The 21,317-nt window shown below is 37.6% G+C and overlaps 1 protein-coding gene across 1 annotated transcript; it reads right to left on the bottom strand.

Moving 5' to 3' along the window:
* Positions 1-3,040: 3,040 nt before the first annotated feature.
* LOC145430992 (programmed cell death 1 ligand 1-like) lies at positions 3,041-10,740 on the bottom strand. Its single transcript, XM_080306216.1, has 7 exons — positions 10,615-10,740; positions 7,885-8,199; positions 6,736-6,999; positions 4,482-4,608; positions 4,375-4,405; positions 4,233-4,255; positions 3,041-4,136 (listed from the first exon to the last, which is right to left on the bottom strand). Exons 1-5 carry the CDS (start codon positions 10,679-10,681, stop codon positions 4,381-4,383), a joined length of 798 nt encoding a protein of 265 aa, XP_080162342.1. The 5' UTR covers positions 10,682-10,740; the 3' UTR covers positions 3,041-4,136; positions 4,233-4,255; positions 4,375-4,380.
* Between the last annotated feature and the right edge of the window lie 10,577 nt (positions 10,741-21,317).

Below are 21,317 nucleotides of genomic sequence, written 5' to 3'. Positions count from 1 at the left end.
AAAAGGTGAGTAAATACTACATGACGTCACATGACATCTGACCCAGCTTGTTTGTAACTTGTGCTAGGTTAGTGTACTCAATGCGATAAAATCACACCCTTCATCTGAATGTCTGAAATACTTTTTTGTGACACACTGAGGAACAAGTTAATCATAAACTGCTCACAGTATTACTTAATCTCTTAACACAGAGTTCAACTGCCCAACCAGAAAAAAATGTTTGGATGAATAAGAATCAGTGACACTGTCTGAGGTACTTGGGCGTAACTTTGTGCTGAACATTGGGGGTCAAGATCTCTGTTTAAATAAATAAATAATCTGAGTAAAGTCTCAAATGGCTAAACATGCAACCATTTTGCTGGTAATAACTGAGTGAAGAAAATCAACAACCTTTTTATGCAAAATAATTCATAACTTTATCGGGGAGGAGTGGGGGGGGGGGGGTATTTTGGCTGGGTCTGATTATTGGGGGGGGGTCATGGTTATCCAGTCATGGTTTACTGAGAGTCTAAATATTTTCTCTGATTGTAGAACTGTGGACGTGATGTTAGTCTTGGACTTGGCCAAGGTTCACTTGCCCTGGTGCTGAACAGGACCTGGGTATGTCACATAACCACTATAAGTATACTGGAATCATCTCTTCACAACTAAAGATGGATGAATACATAAAAGTTTAAGTAAGACTGTCACCTTCTGATATTTCATCTTGTCAGGGTGTGCGTGGAGGAGAGGAAGACATGACCCAAACGCTGGACTCACGGTGCAGGATAATGGTGTTTATTATGCCGAAGTACATGGAAGTAACATGAACAGAACAACAGGAAATGAGAACGAGTGACAAAATAAACTGAACCTGAACAAACTGAAAACACTTGGTCACTGACCCAGGAACCCTGACACATATTACATACATTTCTTTTATTGGGCCCAAAACTGGACTTCACTAGTAAATAAGTGATGTCACAGTGGCTACATCTACTGTTAGTAAACAGTTGTTATCCAGACGTCATGGAATCAGATGGAGCTGGATGTTAGTGAGCATTTTTGCATAGCAGTTATTTTTGTCATTATCAAACAGAAGATTTTAGATAATTTCAGCATGCATTAGCAGAATACTGCTGGACAAATTTGCCAGGTCACAGACCCTGCCTCTAAACTCTGTCAACCCCTTTCTTTTCATTTTCATTTTCAAGCACAAAGCTACTTTCATGCCTAGCAGTGTATTTTATGAACCAAATTGCACAGTTTTAGCCATAGCTGAAGCCTAAACCCTGGGAAGATGTCTTTATTTATGCAAAGGAAAAGACAAAAAACCAAGAACCACGTACTTAAAATAAATTGGAACAAACAGGAATGAGGCTCTTAGTCTCTATGCTTCATCGTGTGATAAAATACCAACTCAACTCACATACAGGCATGAGTTACTGTTCTCTCATGTTTACTTCAGTTTTGTCTGATATCAGGCTACTTTTGTCTTTTTTTAGACTTTTATTAGACAATCCTAAAACCATGCTAAGAAAACACCCAACAAAAACAAACAATCTGCATCTCTTCTTAGGGTCACTCAGTCCCTCTTCCACAGACTAAAATTTATGTTCCAGCATGTTTTACAATGCTGCTTCTACCTCTTGGTTTCCCCACTTAAAAATGTTATTAAAGGCAAAGGGCGATGCAAAACAAAACCAAAAAGGGATGAACCAAAGCTAAGGTACAAGGAGACACAGGGAAACCACAAGGAAACGCACACAACACTTTGAGATGATGCGACATGGAACAGATGAGACTCTGACACAAATACACAGAGGGTAATGAGGAACGTGGGAGCACAAGGGGAACACAGCTAAGGACAATTATACATGACAAGACAGGGAGGACACGAACGTGAATATACTGACACAAGACGTACCTTCAATGTAACACAGGAAGTACGACAGACACACACAAGCACAGGCCACACTATGACAGCAGAGGGAACACAGGGACGTGGGACCAGGGCAGGGACAGAGACACAGACATGACTCAAGCTTTATAACATAGAAAACGTGGACATAAAACATGACAGATTAACAGACGAAGACTGGACAGGAAACTTAACAGGGGGGGGGGATCACACAAAGGAGTCATAAGGAAAAATGAACTGTAACTAGGCAACCTAGGAGCTAACAAAGACTGAATGAACCAAAACGTAAACAATGAATATCAAAATACAATGAAACACAAAAACACTGGATCACACGACCCAGAACCATGACATTTAGTCTGTTACTGTTACTGTCTCGGAGCAACTGTAACCCATGTCATTTAATCTGTGTGGCGGAGGCGGGGCCCCGGGCGCGGCTGCAGGGGAGGAGTGGTGCAGTGGGCTCAACGGGGCGGTACGGGAGACGCCGGTAAGAACAGCTGATGGTGATTATGGACTGACGATGGTTTTCCCTCCCCTGAGTCCCCGTGTTTTTAACTAGGCGGGCGTGATTAAGGATGCCGTGCAGGTGCGTCCGCCCTCCCTGCACGGCACCGCAGACCACGCCCCACCACAATCTGATTCTGATATGACTGAGGACTTAAGCGCAGGACACATTAAAAGGTTCAGAAAGTGTAATGAACCGAACTGGATTTTTAAATTATTTATAGAGGTAAAGAAAAGGTTTGACATAAATCTGATTCAAATTTTAAAATGCCGCGCAGCTTGGGAAGATAAATTCTAAGTGTTTAATTGAAGTTTTTCTTATTTGTGTTGTAGTTTTGTGTCAGAAAATTGTGTCAGAATGACAAATGGAGTGATACTGAGATCTTTCCAAGACAGGACAAACTTGTGTTTGAAACATGGGACGCCATCCTCAACACATAAACATGAAGAAATATGCATTTGGACTCATGTCGAGCTTTGGATCCACATACGTATGTGAGCATCTATTCTTCACCATGAAACAAACACCGCTCACACCTCACAGACAACAGCATGCAATCCAGCGCAGATGAAAGTGACTTTGTACAGCCCCATTAAGTCCCATTAACCAGGTAAAATACATATTCATGCAGCTGTTTTCAAAATATTTATTTTTCATTGTTTAGTGACATAGTGCTTTTTTTCCAATGTATTTTTTAAATCCAGGTCAAGGCTCTGCTACAGGCTCCGAAAGCCCAAAGGCGATATAAGGATGACTGCTCACCACAGTTTTTGTTTGCTACATGGACAATTTAAGTTCAGCTTTTTATTTGTGTCTCTTTTTTGTTATTATTTCTTAAGAGTTCAAAATGTGTTCATTAAATAAATACAATTTAATTTTCTCTGTAGCACTTCATGGATTTCATAAGCAACACACTATAGTTTATACAAAGTGTAAAGGTAAAAAAACAAACAAAAAAAATACAATATATACAGTCCTGATTTAGCAGCACAAATACATGAATACATTTTACTCTATATTTATTTCCTTGCACTATAGTTAAAAAAAATAAAACTAAACTAAACTCAAGTTTTTCTTTCCACATTTCAAAATTTTTCCTTCTTTTTCATCATTCAGTTTGTCAAAGACTCCAAACTCCACAATCCCGGAAACAGCAGGGATGGATATTAAAATATTTAGGTTATATTATAAAATAAACAGTAAGTCTGCTCTGAGGAGGAGAAAGAAAAACATGCTGTACTTCAAGAGCCGGAGTCTGCTAGTAAAAAATCTTTGTTTGCAGTGTAGAAAATGTGAAGCATGCTTTCAGTGTTCTTGTTCCTCAGCGACAGTGTGTCCCAGTAACAGCTCCACATCACAGATGTGAAGGTTTTCTTCTGTAGTTGTTCATCTGTTAAACTTCCAGCTTTGCTGAGCTGACAGCCAAAATGATTTTAGCTTCTAACTTAATGCTGTTTTTGCTTCCCTGAGATCACAAAGAAATTGTAACTGTTCCGTTCTTAATTGTTGGGGGACAAAATGTGTTTGCTCTGGGATTCATTGAAATCTTCTGGCCATCATTTATTCCTTCATATCCAGAACATGGGATAGGGAAGTTTTTTGTTTCCACCTGTCTTAACTGTAATTGTTACTTGACAGAGGCAGTTCACTGTTCACTGGAAGCTGCTTGGCTGGTGTCAGATGTGTTGGTTGAAATGAAAACTCATGTTCATTATTGCAGAAACCTCACTGGAACAGACAAAAAGAAGTCATCACATCAATCAACATTTTCTTAATTTGATGTTCTGTTTAATTCTGCTTTGATTGAGTTCAGTGTTTTCATACCCTGAATGTTGTTCAACTTTATTCTGATGGTGAAAAAAAAAGTTTTAATTTTATGATGACAATTCTGTCCTTTAATATGTTGTTTTATAAACTGTCATTTGTGCAGTGTTGTAGTTCATTACGATGCATTTCATTTACTTACTCTTGGTTAGTATGGAGATCTGAGGAAACGTCTGTGTTTAGAAAAACAACAATATTAGTACAAACATGCAAAAAAAAAGTATTAATAAAGGCAGAACTCAGTTTTACCCTTTTATTTTCATCCGCCACAGGACTGCTGCTAATACTGCTATAACAAAAAGTCCTCCAATGATCCCTCCTATGGTGGCTCTCAGCTGGTTTGGATGCAGACTCTGAGAACTGTCATTTGGTGGATCTTTAAAAAAGAAAAAAATCTCTTCAGTTTAAAGACAGAGACAGTAAGGTAACAACTGTTTCCTTTTCCTGTCACATGCCAGCATGTCCTGAGCAACACAGGACAGGGGGTAAATGTGTGTGCTAACACTGTCTCTAGTATGTCCTTATCTTTAGTTGTTTTTAGTACAACTCTAGATTTGTTCATATAAATGGACCCTGGACTGGACTGGACCCAGTGCAGGTAGTGGGAGACAGAAGGACTCTGGCCAAAATAACATCTCTGATGGACAGAGTCTCCCACCCCATGCATTTAAATGTTGCTGAACTGCAGAGCTGCTTCAGTGACAGGCTGCTACAGATGCATGAAGGAGCGTATCAGCAGGTCCTTCCTCCCTGCAGCTGTCAGACTGTACAATCAAAACTGCTCCCAACAATCATCGATGTTTGCATCTGCGCTGTAACTGCAATAATTTAATCAACTGATTCACACTACAACCTGGTTTGCCTCTTATCTGTAGTTATTTTTATTTTATTTAATAACTGTACAGTACTCTGTTTAGAGTAACCATTGCCCATATGTAAATATGCAAGAAAAAAATGTGTATGTTTCTGTTCTGTGTCCTGTGTACTATTTGATTGTATATGTGTCTTTCTGGCTGCTGTTACAACCAAATTTCAATTTACAGGCCATTATATGTTCCTATCTGCAGCTATGGGCACCACCTCTGCGTACAGATCTAAGGTCTATGATTGTGAATAAAATCAGTCGACGTCGACTGAGAAAATTGTCAGGCGGTGGATGGAATACTTCGAGGACCTCCTTAATCCCACTGACACGTCTTCCAAGGAGGAAGCAGAGTCTGGGGATGAGGGGAATGACCCGCCAATTTCCGGGGGCGAGGTCACTGAGGCAGTTAAACAACTCCTTGGTGGCAGAGCCCCTGGTGTTGATGAGGTCCGCCCCGAGTTCCTGAAGGCTCTGGATGTTGTAGGGCTGTCCTGGTTGACACGCCTCTGCAATGTTGCGTGGAGATCAGGGGCAGTATCTGTGGACTGGCAGACCGGGGTGGTGGTCCCCATCTTTAAGAAGGGGGACCGGAGGGTGTGTTCCAACTACAGGGGGATCACACTCCTCAGCCTCCCTGGGAAAGTCTATGCCAGGGTGCTGGAAAGGAGAGTTCGTCCGTTAGTCGAACCTCGGATACAGGAGGAACAATGCGGTTTTCGTCCTGGTCGCGGAACACTGGACCAGCTCTTTATCCTCTCCAGGATACTTGAGGGTGCATGGGAGTTTGCCCAACCAGTCTACATGTGTTTTGTGGACTTGGAGAAGGCATTCGACCGTGTCCCTCGGGGTGTCCTGTGGGAGGTGTTGCGGGAGTATGGGGTGTCTGGCCCATTGCTACGGGCCATTCGGTCCCTATACAACCGTTGCAAGAGCTTGGTTCGCATTGCCGGCAATAAGTCGGACTTGTTCCCGGTGGGTGAGTTTTCATCTCACTGTAAAACATTCTTATGGTCTCCATGGACCTCAGCTGTACTTTATGTATGTTAAGTATGTTTATCAGATGTGTAAGGTGAAAAGCTGTCTTCTCTGGTCACTGGCAGGATGTCCCCTTATATCTTAATTTGCTTCAAACATGAAAGAAAACTGCCTCCTCAAAATCCTCAGACAAGCTTCAGATTCAAACCCAGAACCCTCCTGCATAAAGTGGAAGTACTACCCACCCCACCACCATAATGCCTCAGTGGGAACAATAAATACTGACTAAAGTTCCTACAAAAACACCTCAGCAAAAACACATGTACATGTAGATATATATGAATGGACTAAGCACATTTTAAACATGTTGAGACCAATCCATGGTCCTGGGCTCTATAGATAACATTTACTTGACCACATTGTTGCAGCTTCACCCCTCGGTTTGGAAAATGACTCCAAATTGGACTTTTTAGGAACTAATAAAACTAAAACTGATTAATTATTAAATAGTGTAATATAATTTGAATATTTTTAGTTGAATCCAACATGCTTCATATTTTATTAGATCATACTTTTTAAGTTATATAAAAAATAGTAGCTGAAGATGTCATAAAATACTGTTGTAAATGTGTATTGTAAGTATTAACGACTTTACATCCTTACTTGGTTTAAATAAAGTTGCTTTCTCTCCGTTTCTGCGAGTGCTGATGGTGCAGCTGTACTTCAGATCCCTATCACTGCTCGAAGGGATCAAAGAGCTGCTGATGTTGTAAAGAAGCCGCTCAGTCGGCTGGACTGTGATGTTCTTGGAAGTTACGTTGGATGAAGGACTGGTGGACCAGGTGAGTTCAGGTTTAGGGTAGATCCCCTCTGAGCTGCAGGTGATGATGTTTCCTACCTGCTGAATGCTGACTTTTTGGATGGGAGCTGCAAAAGCAGAAAAAAACACATGTTTTATGTTCACATATGGACCAAGTTTAACAAGAACAAGGACTTCATTTTTTGTATCTGTGTAAGTTCTATGAGGTGTTTTGAATCAGCTTTTTGTGAGCAGCAGATCTTTTCATGCAGTGTGGAAGCTTTTTTCATTATATTGATCCATGTTCCACAACAGAAAGATTTATTATCATGGTTGCGTTTCCCACACATTTTTGAAGCTACCAGGATAAAAAAAGAAAAGCTCTAATAAATATTAATTTTTATGATGCTCGAATGTAAATATGAATATAAACTCAAACTCAACAATTTACTAGCTTTTCAATTCAATTCAATTTTACTTATATAGCGCCAAATCACAACAACAGTCGCCTCAAGGCACTTTATATTGTACGCATGACAAGACAGGGACAACACGAAACTGAATGTTAAATATTCAGTCTGAATATTTAACATTGCGACTGTTTAGTGGCGATTTGCTGTTTTCCTGCATGTATTTCATCTACAAATGGAGCAATTCTTGACCACTCAGCCTTGAATAAATAGAAATCACATCCTCATATTCTAATCACAATTCAAACTAACAACTGTACAAGTACACACAGCATGTTATTCATAGTTTCAGTTGAAAAATTCTGTGAATAAAAGTGTAAATATTCTGGCACAAAGTAGCAATAGACACAAAATATAGACATTTTCTAATAAACAAATACCAAAAAAACATACAAACAACAGAGAACACAAATTTCTTGAATAATTGCACTGTGTATGTATTTACAATTTACAATGTATCTTTAGGTTAATAAATGATTGTTGGTTTCCGCTGTCAGTTCAACACTGAATTTCTTGAATAAATGTATAGTTTTTGTCTCTTACCATCTATCTTTAGGTTGATAAATGACTCCTTGTTTCCATCGATGGTGCTGGTGTAGCACTTGTATTTGCCTTCATCTCGAACCTCCACCTTTGTCAGCTGCAGTGAAGCGTTTCCTGTGGAGATCTGGTCGTTGAACAGTGATGTCCTGTCTCTGAAGCGCTGGTTCTGATGTTCCAGCTGATCTTTGTTGTGGTAGAATGAGTGGACATTAAGGTCTCCTGCTGATACCTGATGCCAGTGGATGACTACATCACTGCCACCATAGCTGCATGGCAACATGCATCTCTCCATGAAAATGCAGGACACCTCAGTATCTGCAACAACAGGTAGAGACACATGATCAAAGTCATGAATCAGAGGTTTTGTGTTTGTGTATTTGAGTTGTTTCCGTTTGGGTTTTCCTTCGTTACAGAGTTAGAAGTTTTGATTCTTTTAGTTCAATTTGGATGAATTTTATTTTTTTATTATTCTACTGAGGCTGTTGTGTGTTAGGTTCCAGTTTATATGTTTTACTTTTTACCCTGTCTGTCTGATCCTCTGTCACATTCTTTCTGTGTCAGTCACGGTTCCCTTATTATTATTACTTTGTGTTTGTTTATTTTTTTTGTATTGTACTGTATCAAGAGAAGAAAACGAGAAATAATAAAACACAGCTGCTCGACTGGAATGTAGTCTCGGTCTGCACCACAAACTGTTAAACTATCAGGAAGCTCTTTCTAAACTTGCTCATTAGATTTAAAAGAAGTTTCCTGAACTTTGACCTGAATCTCAGAGTTACAGAAATACATTTGCTGAAATTCATGTTAATGTAATTATTAATCATAATATATTATAATATAATTATCTAGAGTACAAATGAAAAATTGTTTAAATAATAATTTTTCACTAATGAAGGAAAAATGTTTTCAAAACAGGGCCTTCCTATAAAGTCATATATCATTCATATCAAAGACGACTGTGTGGATGAATTTTTCAGTTATTACAAAAGAACTCTAACAGACTCCATCCAGGCTTAAACACCTGAAGACCTGAAGTACAAGGTTATGAAAATAGGACACTGCTACCATGAGAGCAGAATTTAACAAAACCACATCTGATAAATGAGAATCTAAAAATATACACAATAATAATTACTGATGACCACACACCTCAAACATAAATTTGTCACATCAGCATGGTTTCAAATCTTTAACGTTATGAGAAATAAAATCATGTATAACGAGATAATTGTTATACTTTGTAGTTACATACACTTTGAGTTGCTATAATTCATCCAACCAAATGAAGCAGTTATTTTGACATTTATCCTGACATGTGATTTTCTTAAACTTTACAGATAAAGTTAGAGTAAAAGGTGGATATATTCAAATTTGTTTTATTTTTATTTTTTTTAAAAAGTGCCACTAAGAACAATTTTGCTTCTGTGCATCCAAACAATGTATAAACCTTATTCACATTTCATGATAAATAGTTTTTGACATTGTTGCCTCCACTCCCACACGCTGAATGTGTTCAGTTTCATTCTGTCTCCAACCAAGCGCCTACAGCAGGGTGCAAAATGCTAGCAAGCAGGCATACGTGGACTGCTATGACCAAGTGGCCAGCAGAGTGTCCAGGAACATCTGTGCCACGTATGCCCTGGAGGTACAAATGTTACACCGACCCTAGGGTGGTTAAGAAAGACCGAGCTAAGATCAGAGGGACTTCCAGATACAGATGGACAAAATCGTGGCATAGTAGTAGTGGGCAAACAGAGTAAGACGGTCGTAGTGATAGATTTAGAGATACTGAGTGATGGCAGCATCAGGGAGAATGAACATTCTGGCCATTTTGATCATTTTCTAGCTTCATGTTATTCATGTCATACTAATTTTTTGGGCTGCCCCTCAGTTTATCATCAAAGAAAGATTAAAAAAAAAAAAGAAAGAGCTTCCCTAAGATGTAAACACCATATCCATATACCAGAGAATGCTGCAGAAAGAGTAAAACAGGAAATGAGAAAAAGTAATTTATTTGTAGCGCTATTATACATAGCGCTACAAATAAATTACTGATACATAGACTAGTAATATGCATGTTTTAAAGACTTCCAGATTGAGACAAAATAACATAACACGAGACATAAAAATGTTTAAATAAAGTCATGTACAGAAACATGAAAATGAAAAAAAAAACTTATTTGAGGTAAGGAGAGACAACACAGTAGCACACTGAAGTATGTTGTCAGAGATTTCAAACCTCAGAGAAACAGCTGGTTGCTGACTCGTCAACAAGAAAATATTCATGTAGGAATCCATCCTAACAGGTTCTCTTACAATCCTTTAAAGGTCTCTAAAGTTTAAGAACAGATTTACTTCACAATAACCATGTAAACACAATTTATTAGGATATCTTGCAGTCACAGTTTGACTCCTGTTACCGTACAGAAAGTTGTAAATACTTCAGTTTTCCTTTGATTATAAACTCATCTTTGTGTATGTTTAATTAAATTAAACTCACTATTGTGCAGTCACACATTGTGTGAACCATATTCCTACTTCACTGAATAATGATCACATTAAAAAAAGAGGTTTCTTGCTGTACCTGTAATTTCTGAGATTTATACCTGAGCTTTAAGTTTGACTCAGTCTCTCTCTTCAGTACCTCCTATATTTGGTTTGTAAACATCATAACTGTGATTTGTATTCACAATAGATTCAAGTAATAAATGCAGTGAAGCTTTTACTCACCTGCTTTTACAAAAGTCCACTGAAAAGTCAGGACCACCAAAAACACGACACGCTTGATCCCAGCCATTGTCCTGCTGTTTCATGGTACACGATCTGAGTGTTTGTGAGTAAATACATCTACATGACGTCACATAACATCTGACCCAGCTGGTTTGCTGCTTACAGCAGCTTAGCATATTCACTGTGACGATAATCACACCCTTCATCTGAATGTCTGAAATACTTTTTTTGTGACACACTGAGGAACAAGTTAATCAGAAACTGCTCACAGTATTCATGTAATCAACTTCTTAACACAGAGTTCAACTGTCCAACCAGAAAATTTGTGAATGACAAAGAATAAAAAGAACCCAGAATACTTCTATAATATTTCACTGACACTGTGTGGTGTGTGTGGCAGGACTACATAGTGCAGAAAAATGTTTCTGTTGTGGTTTACTCTGAATATTTTCTCTGACTGGATAATTGTGGATGGTAGCCTTGGTCTGGCCTTGGACTTAGCCTGGGTTCTTTTGCTCTGGTGCTGAAGAGGTAAGCTATAGAAATGCCTTTTTCATTTTAATGTGGAGCATGTTACTGACTCAGTATAATGTCTAGGATACAATTCTGCTTTAGATTACGTTTGTCTAAATCTGACTGCAGTGCTTTAAAGCAGACACTGAGAAACTGAGCAAGGTCATTTGGTGTGACACAGGAGGAAGAGAATTTCCTTTGATAGATAATATTTGGGCCATTTTTAAGTTGTCATACTGTACTGTAAGATTTTCTTCAAGTATATGTTTTTCACATTATATCATTTCGACCATTATTTCCAGGCATCTTCACCGAGTAACGTAGGAGATAACTTTGTCGTTTTGTGAAAAAAAATTCACTTCAGCATCCCCTGCTGGAGAAAAAACAACGATTTATTGTTAGACATGATAAATTTTAATTTAAAAAATGAACCAAAACTAATGAAAATATAAATCGTAGGTTAACAAGAAGGATAATGCATTTAATATTTTTATGGTTTTCTTTTTTTGAAACATCAGAGGAAATTTGATGACTCACAGATGACTGAAAACATCTTCAAGATTTTGTATAAACATCATTTCTTTTTAAAATTATATTTCTTAAAATAACTTGATTTAAAAATAAAATAAGATCACACTCAATAAAACAATCTCCTGTCCAGATGTTTCAAGTTTCTGTTCTTGCTTTTTTAATGTTTTTTGCTTGTGCAGTTTCCTAAAGTACCATCCTCGGTCACTGATGCTTTGTTCTTTTTTATTTTTGCAGTTTTTGCAGGTAAAGACAAACTCAAAGATTATTGTCACCCTTGAAAATACTTAATTACATTAATATCCTTCCAGCCTAGGTAATCATTTTCCTCTTTAAAAGATGTTAAAGAACAACAAAAAAATCAAAAACACATGATCTTCTCTTTGCTTTGAGCCCTCGCTCGTACAAACACAGATTTGTGGATTAACCAAACAAGATTCTTATTGGACAAGTGAAAACACGGTTTTCATCCGACTGTCATTTTTGATTGATTATATTGCCCAACTGTATGAAGAATACAGTAAGAGTCTAAATGCCACATAAACACAAGCACAAGAATGAGCACTTATTTTGATGTTAAAATGTCTAAAATAATGAACAGTGTCAACTTAAAAACAAAACAAAACACAAAGTCAAGAAAGTCAAGAACCAAAATCAATCAAAAAAGACAAAAAACACATTGGTTCTTCCAGCAGCTTATCTGGTTACAAAAGCTGCAAAAAATAATCGTCTGCAAAGGGAGTCTGATATAATATTTGCTGCAGGTAAATTTGCTAACATTCACCTCAGTTGATTAAGGTAAGGACATGAGGAGGAAACAGTATAGGAGCTATGTGAGGCTACTAAAGGCACTGGATCCCTCAGCAGCTGGATTACAAGGAGCACAGGTAACATACGTGTACCAGTTGTTTCAGAGGTATTCAAGTATAAAATAATAATAAACATATTTGGAAAGTTTTGGTTCTATAGCGTTGTTTTGTTATAACTTTATTATGAATTAAGTGCAAGAGTTGTTAAGTGTGGATAATTATATAAAAGATTAATGCAATAGCAAATTGTGCCTTATTCTCCGATGGACAGCAAATGGAGAGTGTTGATGAGATGGAAGGAGGAAGAGAGGCAAAGAGTGAGTCACAAGTAGAGCCTTGTTTATTTCTCAGTTTTGTTGCCTTATGATTCCAAGTGCTGTCTCAGATCAACACAGCTCTGCCCTCCAGCACTATCAGCAGCAGGAACAGCAGGAGCAGCAGCAACATTGCACCCCATCAGGTAAAACATAGGTTAGGTTTGCGCTGCACTGTTGCTGTTACCTGACGACAATGATATAGTATGATGCGATTGCATATTAGATTCTTGATGAATGTATGTCTTTCTTTGCCTTTAGACAATAATTCTGATGGCAAAAGAGCCAAACCGGACAGGCGAAAAAAAGATGAATGTATGTTGTTGTTATTCAGCCCCTTTTTAACTTTGAGCACTGCCCCTTTAAACATCTCTGCACGGCCCTGGGTACGTGCACGTTTCCGTTTTTGATGGCTCCAAGTCACTGATTTGAGGTCGTCATCAGCAGGTTTTTCACTCATGAAAGTTTGTGCTTTACTGAGCAGAGAGCCAAAACTCAGCAGAGTTCAGAGGGATCGACGTCTTCACTGCAGTCACAGAACTACACATCGGACCAAAGCAGTGCGTTTACCGGGGCGTGCTTGGATGGTTTTAGAGCTTCCATTTCCTATTAGCTGAAGTTTAGCACTGTCAATAATATTAAAAAATAAATTATAATGAATACAGTTGTTCAAACAAAGAGAAATCTTCTACAGTCCAAAATAAACACCACATCAATCTGAATTTGCCTCATCTTACATAACTTCCTTAGAAATTAATAAAATATTCTGTCATGCATGTTGTTGAACGATGCTTCACTCTGACACACTATTAAATCATTTTTGACTAAACAGCAGTTACATTAGACTGATTATAAACATCTGGTTGCATCTTCATAATCATACTGTTTTCAAACAAGTTCATTTTTTGGTGTAGTTCATACAAGATTTACTCACGTATCCTTTTTGCTGTCTCTTCGTCGTTGTTCTCGATGCTCTGGGGCAGTGATTATGAAAGTGTGTAGCGCACCCCACAGATGGGGTGCAGAGTTCTGACAGGTGGGGGGCATTTTACCTGGCAGAAGCGTCATGCGGAACAAATGTTTAACATTGGATTCACTTTTACGGCGGAAAAAAAAATTGTGTCAGTTACATTAAAATTGCACATCCGCTGAAAAGCTGCAGCCGCGTGTTTAAGTGAACATTTATTTATTTATATTGCTTTTTTAAAGAATTGGTGCAGACTAATGAAGCAGTCTAGTGATAAAAGTTATAAATAGTTATTTGAAATGAAAGTTGTGTGTTTAAAACAAAAATTACTGAAGGATTTATTGCGAAAGAATTTACTATCTAAATAAAGTTGCAGCTAGGCTTTTCTGTCCATCTGTTTGGTTTTGATGGGGTGTGAAAATATTTATTCCTGCAATGTGGGGACTGATGTAAAAACTTTGAGAACCACTGTTCTAAGGAATCGGGTCCAGGAAACATCATAATCAGTTGAAATGACCTGAACAAAATGAATTGCAAAGTGATGAAAAAAAAAAAGTGATTTACCTCTTCCTCGTCCATACATCTTAACGACCACTGCTGCTAGTAGTTTAAACATAATAGCAACAAACAAAGTTGCTACAATAACGGCAAAAAATTCTAAAACTGAAAGAAACAGAAAGAGGCATTTAGCTCCAATCTCTCAGGATGGATGGATTTACAAAAAAACAAAAAACAAAAACAGTCCCATAAAAAACCAAATCAAATAAAAAAACATAAGTTTCTTTGTCTGTACGTCGTGGTTCTTGTTTCTTTGAGGAATTGAGTCCAGAAAACATCATAATCAATAGAATTTCAAAAATTTCAGGGGAGTAAAGTGAGATTGTTTACCTTTTTTGTATGTATAAATTATGAAGGCTACTGCTGCTGCTATAATGACAGTGACTACAATGACTCTTCTTAAACTAGATCCTGAGGTACCTGAAACAGAAAGAAACAGAATCAGCTTAAATGTCTTTTGGTTTTAACTTCTTCATGACTCTGAATTAGAGAAGTGGAAAAAATGAATTTAATTGATGAATTGATGGAAAAAAAATAGGTCCACGTAAAGTGAGACACTCTGGACAGGGCCAGAGGTTTTGTTCAAAATTATTAAATAATTTACTTTGTAGTTTTAGAAGAGATTTGAAGTCAGAGAGAAAGGCATGGGAGTGAGAACCGTATTCCTGACTGCAACAAGAGAGTCCTATATTTTAGAAATATGCACCAGAAAAAAATAAAGATTTATTCCTTTGCCCATCACATCAGGATGTAGTCTAATTCAGTACAACAGCAGCAATCAAATTCAGGGCAACTAGATTGTGAACAGAATTTCATTGTGTGTGTGTGTGTGTGTGTGTGTGTGTGTGTGTGTGTGTGTGTGTGTGTGTGTGTGTGTGTGTGTGTGTGTGTGTGTATCATAGTGTATTGTATTGTCCAGTAAAATCTTAACCATTTAAGTGTGAGAAAAAGCTACCTTACCTTTATGAATCATCACAGATCTGAGACTTATTGTTGTCTCTTCAGCATCATTGACTTCACATGTGTAGATTCCCTCCTGATCTGCAGATATGTCCTGTAGTGTGAGGCTGCCTGACTCTGAAAGCTTCTTCACATGCTGCTTCCATTTCTCTGAGACTGTGTAGCTTGTTACAGTCCCATTCAGGATGAGCTGACTGTGGTTGAATCTCCAAATGAGATTTGAGAGTTGAATGTTTGATGGACTGCATGGGATTGTGTTCTCATACTCAAGAACATCTTGAGAAGCTGAAATATTATTACAAAAACACACAAAATTTATATTTATGAAAGCACATTATGAAACTTTCCAATCTAAAAATTATGCAGATTTACTGTACATATGAATTATCATTTTTCAATGATCTTCAACTGAAAAACTGAATCTGTTTAATAACAAATTTCCACTTAAAGCATTAGTTTCATTCATCACTGCTTACGCATTTTCAGAAAAGCTACACTCTTTCTGTTTCTGCGAGTGCTGACGGTGCAGCTGAAGTTCAGATCGTGATCGCTGCCTGAAAGGATCAGAGAGCTGCTGATGTTGTAAAGCTGCTGTTCAGTCTGGTTGACTGTGGTGGTGTTTTTGAAAGTCAGACTGGATGGAGGGCTGGTGGACCAGGTGAGTACAGGCTTTGGATAGATCCCCTCTGACCTGCAGGTGATCCCGTTTTCTCCCTGGTAAACGTCGACTTTATGGACTGGAGCTTCAAGAAAGGAAAAGAAAATTGTATTCTTTTGCTAACGTTATGGAGGGATTTGGACTATAGCAGTTTAAAACGGAGGGACAGGTATTTGTACAGAATGAAGTGATATAGTGAAATAATATAGTTAATGAACTATTGGAAGCAGAACATCTTTCCATGTTGAGACTAGTAACTGGCTACAAACTCTAATAAATATTGCGTTTCATGTTTTTGGAATAGAAATCTCTTTACTGTTCTCAGTTTGAACATTTCGCATACTCAACAGCTATTTAGAGTTTTTGTAGTGTGTGAATAAGGTTTACATCTCCTGGTCAGGTATGTTATCTACATATATACGACTGTTGACCACTAACCCTGAGTAAATAACTTTACACTCTTGCTTTCTAATCATAACACAGAGTTACAAATGTAAAACTTTATTCAGTGGAAAACAGAATAGACAAATAAGTATAACAACTTAAAACTGAATTATTAAATAAATGTATCTCTTTTGTCTCATACCATCTGCCTTTAGGTTGATAAATGACTCCATGTTTCCATTGATGGTGCTGGTGTAGCATCTGTATCTGGCCTCATCCTGAACCTTCACTCCTGTCAGCAGGACTGAGGCGTTTCCTCTGGAGATCTGGTCCTTGAAGGTTGATGCTCTGCCTTTGAAGCGCTGGGCCGAGTTTCCTGGCTGGTCTTGATTGTGGAAGAATGAGTGAACGGGAAGATTTCCTGCTGACACCTGATGCCAGTGAATGACTACATCAGCACCCTCATAGCTGCATGGCAATGTGCAGTTCTCCATATAAACACAGGACACTTCAGTATCTGAAACAACCAGAAGATAGACATCAAAAAAGTTCAGCTTACTAGAAGTCACTTTTTTTTTCAGCTTCTGTTGTCGACCATGATGAGGTTTGTCCTGAGTGGAGCCTGTCCTGTTAAACCTCTGTACAGTCTTGGCTGCTGTGCCGCAGCTCAGTTTCAGGGTGTTGGCAACATGCTTTTAGCCTAGGCCTCTTTATGCAGAGAATCAATTCATTTTTTCAGATCCTCAGTGCATTCTTTGCTATGATGTGTCAGGTTAAACTTCCAGTGGCCAGTCTGAGAGAGTGTGAGAGCAATTACACCAAATTCAACACACCTGTCCCTAATTTACACCTGAGACCTTGTAAACTAACGTGTCACATGACACCAGGGAGGTAAAATGGCTAAATGGGAATAATTTGGTCACTTAGGGGTGTACTCACTTTGGTTACCAGCGGTTTAGACATTAATGGCTGTATGTTGAGTTATTTTGAGAAATTTGCACTGTTATACAAGCTGTACACTGACTACTTTACATTGTATTAAAGTGTCATATCTTCATTGTTGTCCCATGAAAAGATAGAATAAAATATTTACAAAAATGTGAGGAGGGTGTGCTCACGTTTGAGAGATAGTGTATGTTATTTTGCCTAGTCTCTTTCTTATTGTTGAATTAAAAACTCTGACATTAACTGAGATTACTGACGCCTGCTGTTCTTTAATGTTGTTCTGGGTTCTTTTGTGACCTCCTGGATCTTTGTCTAATACCAAGATTTGCTTGATGAAACATGTAAGTGTGATACGCAAAATACTAGCAAATCAGGAAGGGGGCAAACACTTTTTCACTACTGTATATGTTCTGGTAGAGGACTGAAAGGTTAAAGACTACCCACAGGGGTGATCATACATACATGATGTAAATTGGAAATGAGTTTTTCTGTGGAGGATGTCAAATGAAAACAGTTAAGGTAATCTTGTCTCAGGACTGATTGTGTTCATTTTGATTATTTTCTAGCTCATAATTCATATCATTCTTATTTCTTCTTATTTATATCATACTAAGCTTTAGTGCTGCCCCTCAGTTCGTCTTAAAGCAAAGATTTTTTTTAAAAAAGGTCTTTTGAAAGAGTTGCAGAGATGCAGACACCACGTCCCCAACACGAGAGGATGCTACAGAAAGAGTTTAGTGCAACAGGAAATAAGAAAACGGTAACGTATTTGCAGTGGTATTAACAGCAAATTTAAGTTATATCTGGTACAATAGTGTCTAATGGTGTTATTGATACTATTGTTAGATTAATGTAAAGCTAAAGGAATCACAAAGTACTTTTTAATTTTACATGATTTTGATTAATGACAAACAAACACACCTGATACATCATATATTCATGTTTTAAAGGCTCCAGATTGAGACATAACAACATATTTTAAATAAAGTCATGCAAAGAAACATGAAAATGAAAAAAAGACATCTTTGAAGAAAGAAGACACAACACTGTGAAGTATGTTGTCAGAGATTTCAAATCTCAGACAGTGACAGCTGTTTGCTGACTCGTCAACGAGAAAATATTCCAAGGTTTTATTTTTAGCGATATGCAGGAATCCATCCTAACAGGTTTTCTTACAATCCTTTAAAGGTCTCTAAAGTTTAAGAACAGATGTACTTCATGTAAACCACAATTCATTAGGATATCTTACAGTCACAGTTTGACTCTATAATCTTACAGACAGTTATGCATACTACAGTTTTCTTTTAATTATAAACTTCATACAATTAAAGTGACGTTTTTTTTATTTCTATTTTGCTTCTGTGTATGATTCATTAAATCTCACTAATGTACAGTCAAATATTGTGTAAACCATATTCCTACTTCACTGAATAATGATGATAAAAAAAGAAGAAAATAAAAAACAGGTTTCTCTACACACCAATAATTTCTGAGATTTAGATCTGAGAGTTTTGCCCTGAGAGCTTTTAAGTTTGACTCAGAGTCACTGAGTTGTTTGGTTTTCTAAACCACATATCCGTGATTTATACTGGAATATACTGGAATAAGGTAGCATGTGTAGAGAACATCTCACTCACCTCCTCTTGCATGAGTCCACTGGAAAATCAGGACCATCAAAAACACGACACATTTGATCCCAGCCATGATCCTCCTATGTTTCAAGCTACGTTAGTGTTCAAAAAGTAAACAGCGACGGTGAAATCTGACCCAGCTTGTTTGGTTGCTAACAGCAGGTTAGCATATTCACTGTGAAAAATGTCACACCCTTCATCTATACTTTTTTGTGACACACTAAGGGAAAGTTAATCAACAAAAAGAACCAAAAAAAAAGAAATATTTCTGTAATATTTCACAGATACTGTCTAAGGCTTGGTGAGTGTTTGGCAGAACGTCATGGTGCAGAAAACAGACATTTTCATTCATATTGTGGAGGTGATGTTAGCCTTGGTCTTGGCCTGGGTTCTCTTGACCAGGTGCTGAAGAGGTAAGTCATAGAAATGCCCTTTTCAGTTTAATGCGGAGCACGTTACTGACTCGGTATAATGTCTAACCTGTAGGATAAAATCCTGTTTTAGATTCTTCTGACTGCAGTGCTTTAAAGCAGACACTGTAAACTGAAAAAGGTCATTTGTACAACTGTGATACAGGAGGAAGAGAATTCCCTTTGAGGTTGTTTTAGTCCTTCATTGAAAATAGTCAGGTCATGTTTTAGTTGTCATTTTGTACTGTAAGATTTACATTATTTTGAAACACCTTCACAGACTAATATCAGAGATCATTTTATCAGATTGTGAAAAAGTTTCACTTTCTCCCTGGTGGAGAACAAAAGGTAACAGTGACTTATTGTTAGACATTCTTTATTTTTTATTTTAAAAAAATGAACTAAAACTTAAGAAATTATAACCAATAAATGACAAAGAAGATCTAATCTAATTAAATGTTTCTCATACTTTTCTATTTTGAAGCATCACAGAAATGCCAACATTTCACTAAGAATCACGCATGTCTGAAAATCAGTTTGAGATTTTGCATAACGATGATTTAAGTTTAAAATTGACATCTCTTTACCTTATTCGAGTTAAAAATCTTTCAAGAGCAGATCAAAAGAGCTGCATAATGAGTTTATAACTACAAGATGTACAGAGAGACCAGACAATCTAATATTTTTTCAATTCTTTGCATTAGTAGCTCAACTAGAGTCCTTTGCGGGTTAACCCCCCCCCAACAAAGATTAGTGTTATACTTTAAAAATTATTAAATAAATATCCTTTAAAAATATTTAACAAAAATATCTAAAAAATGTAACAACATTTATCTACATCATATCAAATAAATAAAAACAAAGAGCTGTCAAAGGACGTCAAGGACAAGATTGTAGACCTGCACAAGCCTGGAATGAGCTGAAAGACCAGCAGAAAGAAGCTTGGTGAGAAGGTGACAGCTGTTGATGTTTTTATTCAGAAAAGGAAGAAATACAAAATAACCATCAGTCGCTCTCAGTCTGGAGCTCCATGTAAGATCTTGACTCTCCAGTGGAGAACATCAGAATATTTCAGCTCCAAATTTCAGTGCATCAAATGAAAACTCTAATGTGTCATTTGTAAGTTTTCAAAGCCTCGGCATTATGGGAAATGATAAGAGCATTTAAATGATGACATGTAAAGAAAAACTATACAGCCTGAGTTGAGACAGCAGTTTTGGGTCTACAGTGAACTCTATCAGCTGGTTGTAGAACAAGTACTGCTGCCTGATGTTTGCCACCTAGTTTTCTAAGAAAGCGTGCTTACATGTAGCTGTCATTACGCAAGTGTGCAGGAATGATTCTGCCTCCGTGCCCACGCACTCTGAACTGAGAGGTTTCACCAATAAGCACCATGAACTGTTCTCTGCTTATTTCACCTCCACTGGTCGTTGAATACCTTCCATTGTTCATCCTGTAATAAGAAATACAATCACACAGGCCAGAATCAGACCTCTGTGTCCTATGAACATGCAGACATGGCATCTGCTCCTCTTTCACTCTTTTCAGTAAGATTAAGTGTTTTAGCTGCTGTTGGCAACATGTCAGGTACATTTTCTTTCCTGATTAGGATGTCACCAGAAACTCAGGAATTTGCATCAGTAGAACTAAACAGTTGGCACACTTCTTACATGAGCATAAGCGTGTCATGTTTGCTATTGCAAACATTTAGCCTATGAAAAAAAAAACAATAACACATCTGTCTCAAACAAAAGAGTACGGTGTATTTCAGGTTAACATATGAAGGATAATACTTTGGATGTTTTCAATTAAATGAGGCTTACTATGAATTCTTTGAATAGATGTGGATGTTAGCCTGCTAGCTACTAAACTGCAGTAGTTCCTCCCTCAACTACATTTTGGAGTAATTCTGTGTTTGTGTGTGTTACTGTGTTCGTCTTTTACAGAAGAAATGTACAGATGTTGCTTCTTGCAGGGACCATCTTCAGCTGCTAAATATACACTGAAAAAATTATTGTTCTTAATA

This window comes from Astatotilapia calliptera, chromosome 9 (assembly GCF_964374335.1).
Source record: "Astatotilapia calliptera chromosome 9, fAstCal68.1, whole genome shotgun sequence".
NCBI classification, from domain to species: domain Eukaryota; kingdom Metazoa; phylum Chordata; class Actinopteri; order Cichliformes; family Cichlidae; genus Astatotilapia; species Astatotilapia calliptera.
This window is presented reverse-complemented; position numbering and strand designations above follow the sequence as displayed.

What these genes read in the sequence shown, in the direction of transcription:
- LOC145430992 (XM_080306216.1), bottom strand. Translation starts at nt 10,681, where the DNA reads ATGGCTGGGATCAAGCGTGTCGTGTTTTTGGTGGTCCTGACTTTTCAG. An exon ending in TATCAACCTAAAGATAGATG is followed by an intron (nt 7,000 to 7,884) that starts GTAAGAGACAAA and finishes CTGCTTTTGCAG; the next exon opens with CTCCCATCCAAAAAGTCAGC. An exon ending in TGGCGGATGAAAATAAAAGG is followed by an intron (nt 4,406 to 4,481) that starts GTAAAACTGAGT and finishes TTCTAAACACAG; the next exon opens with ACGTTTCCTCAGATCTCCAT.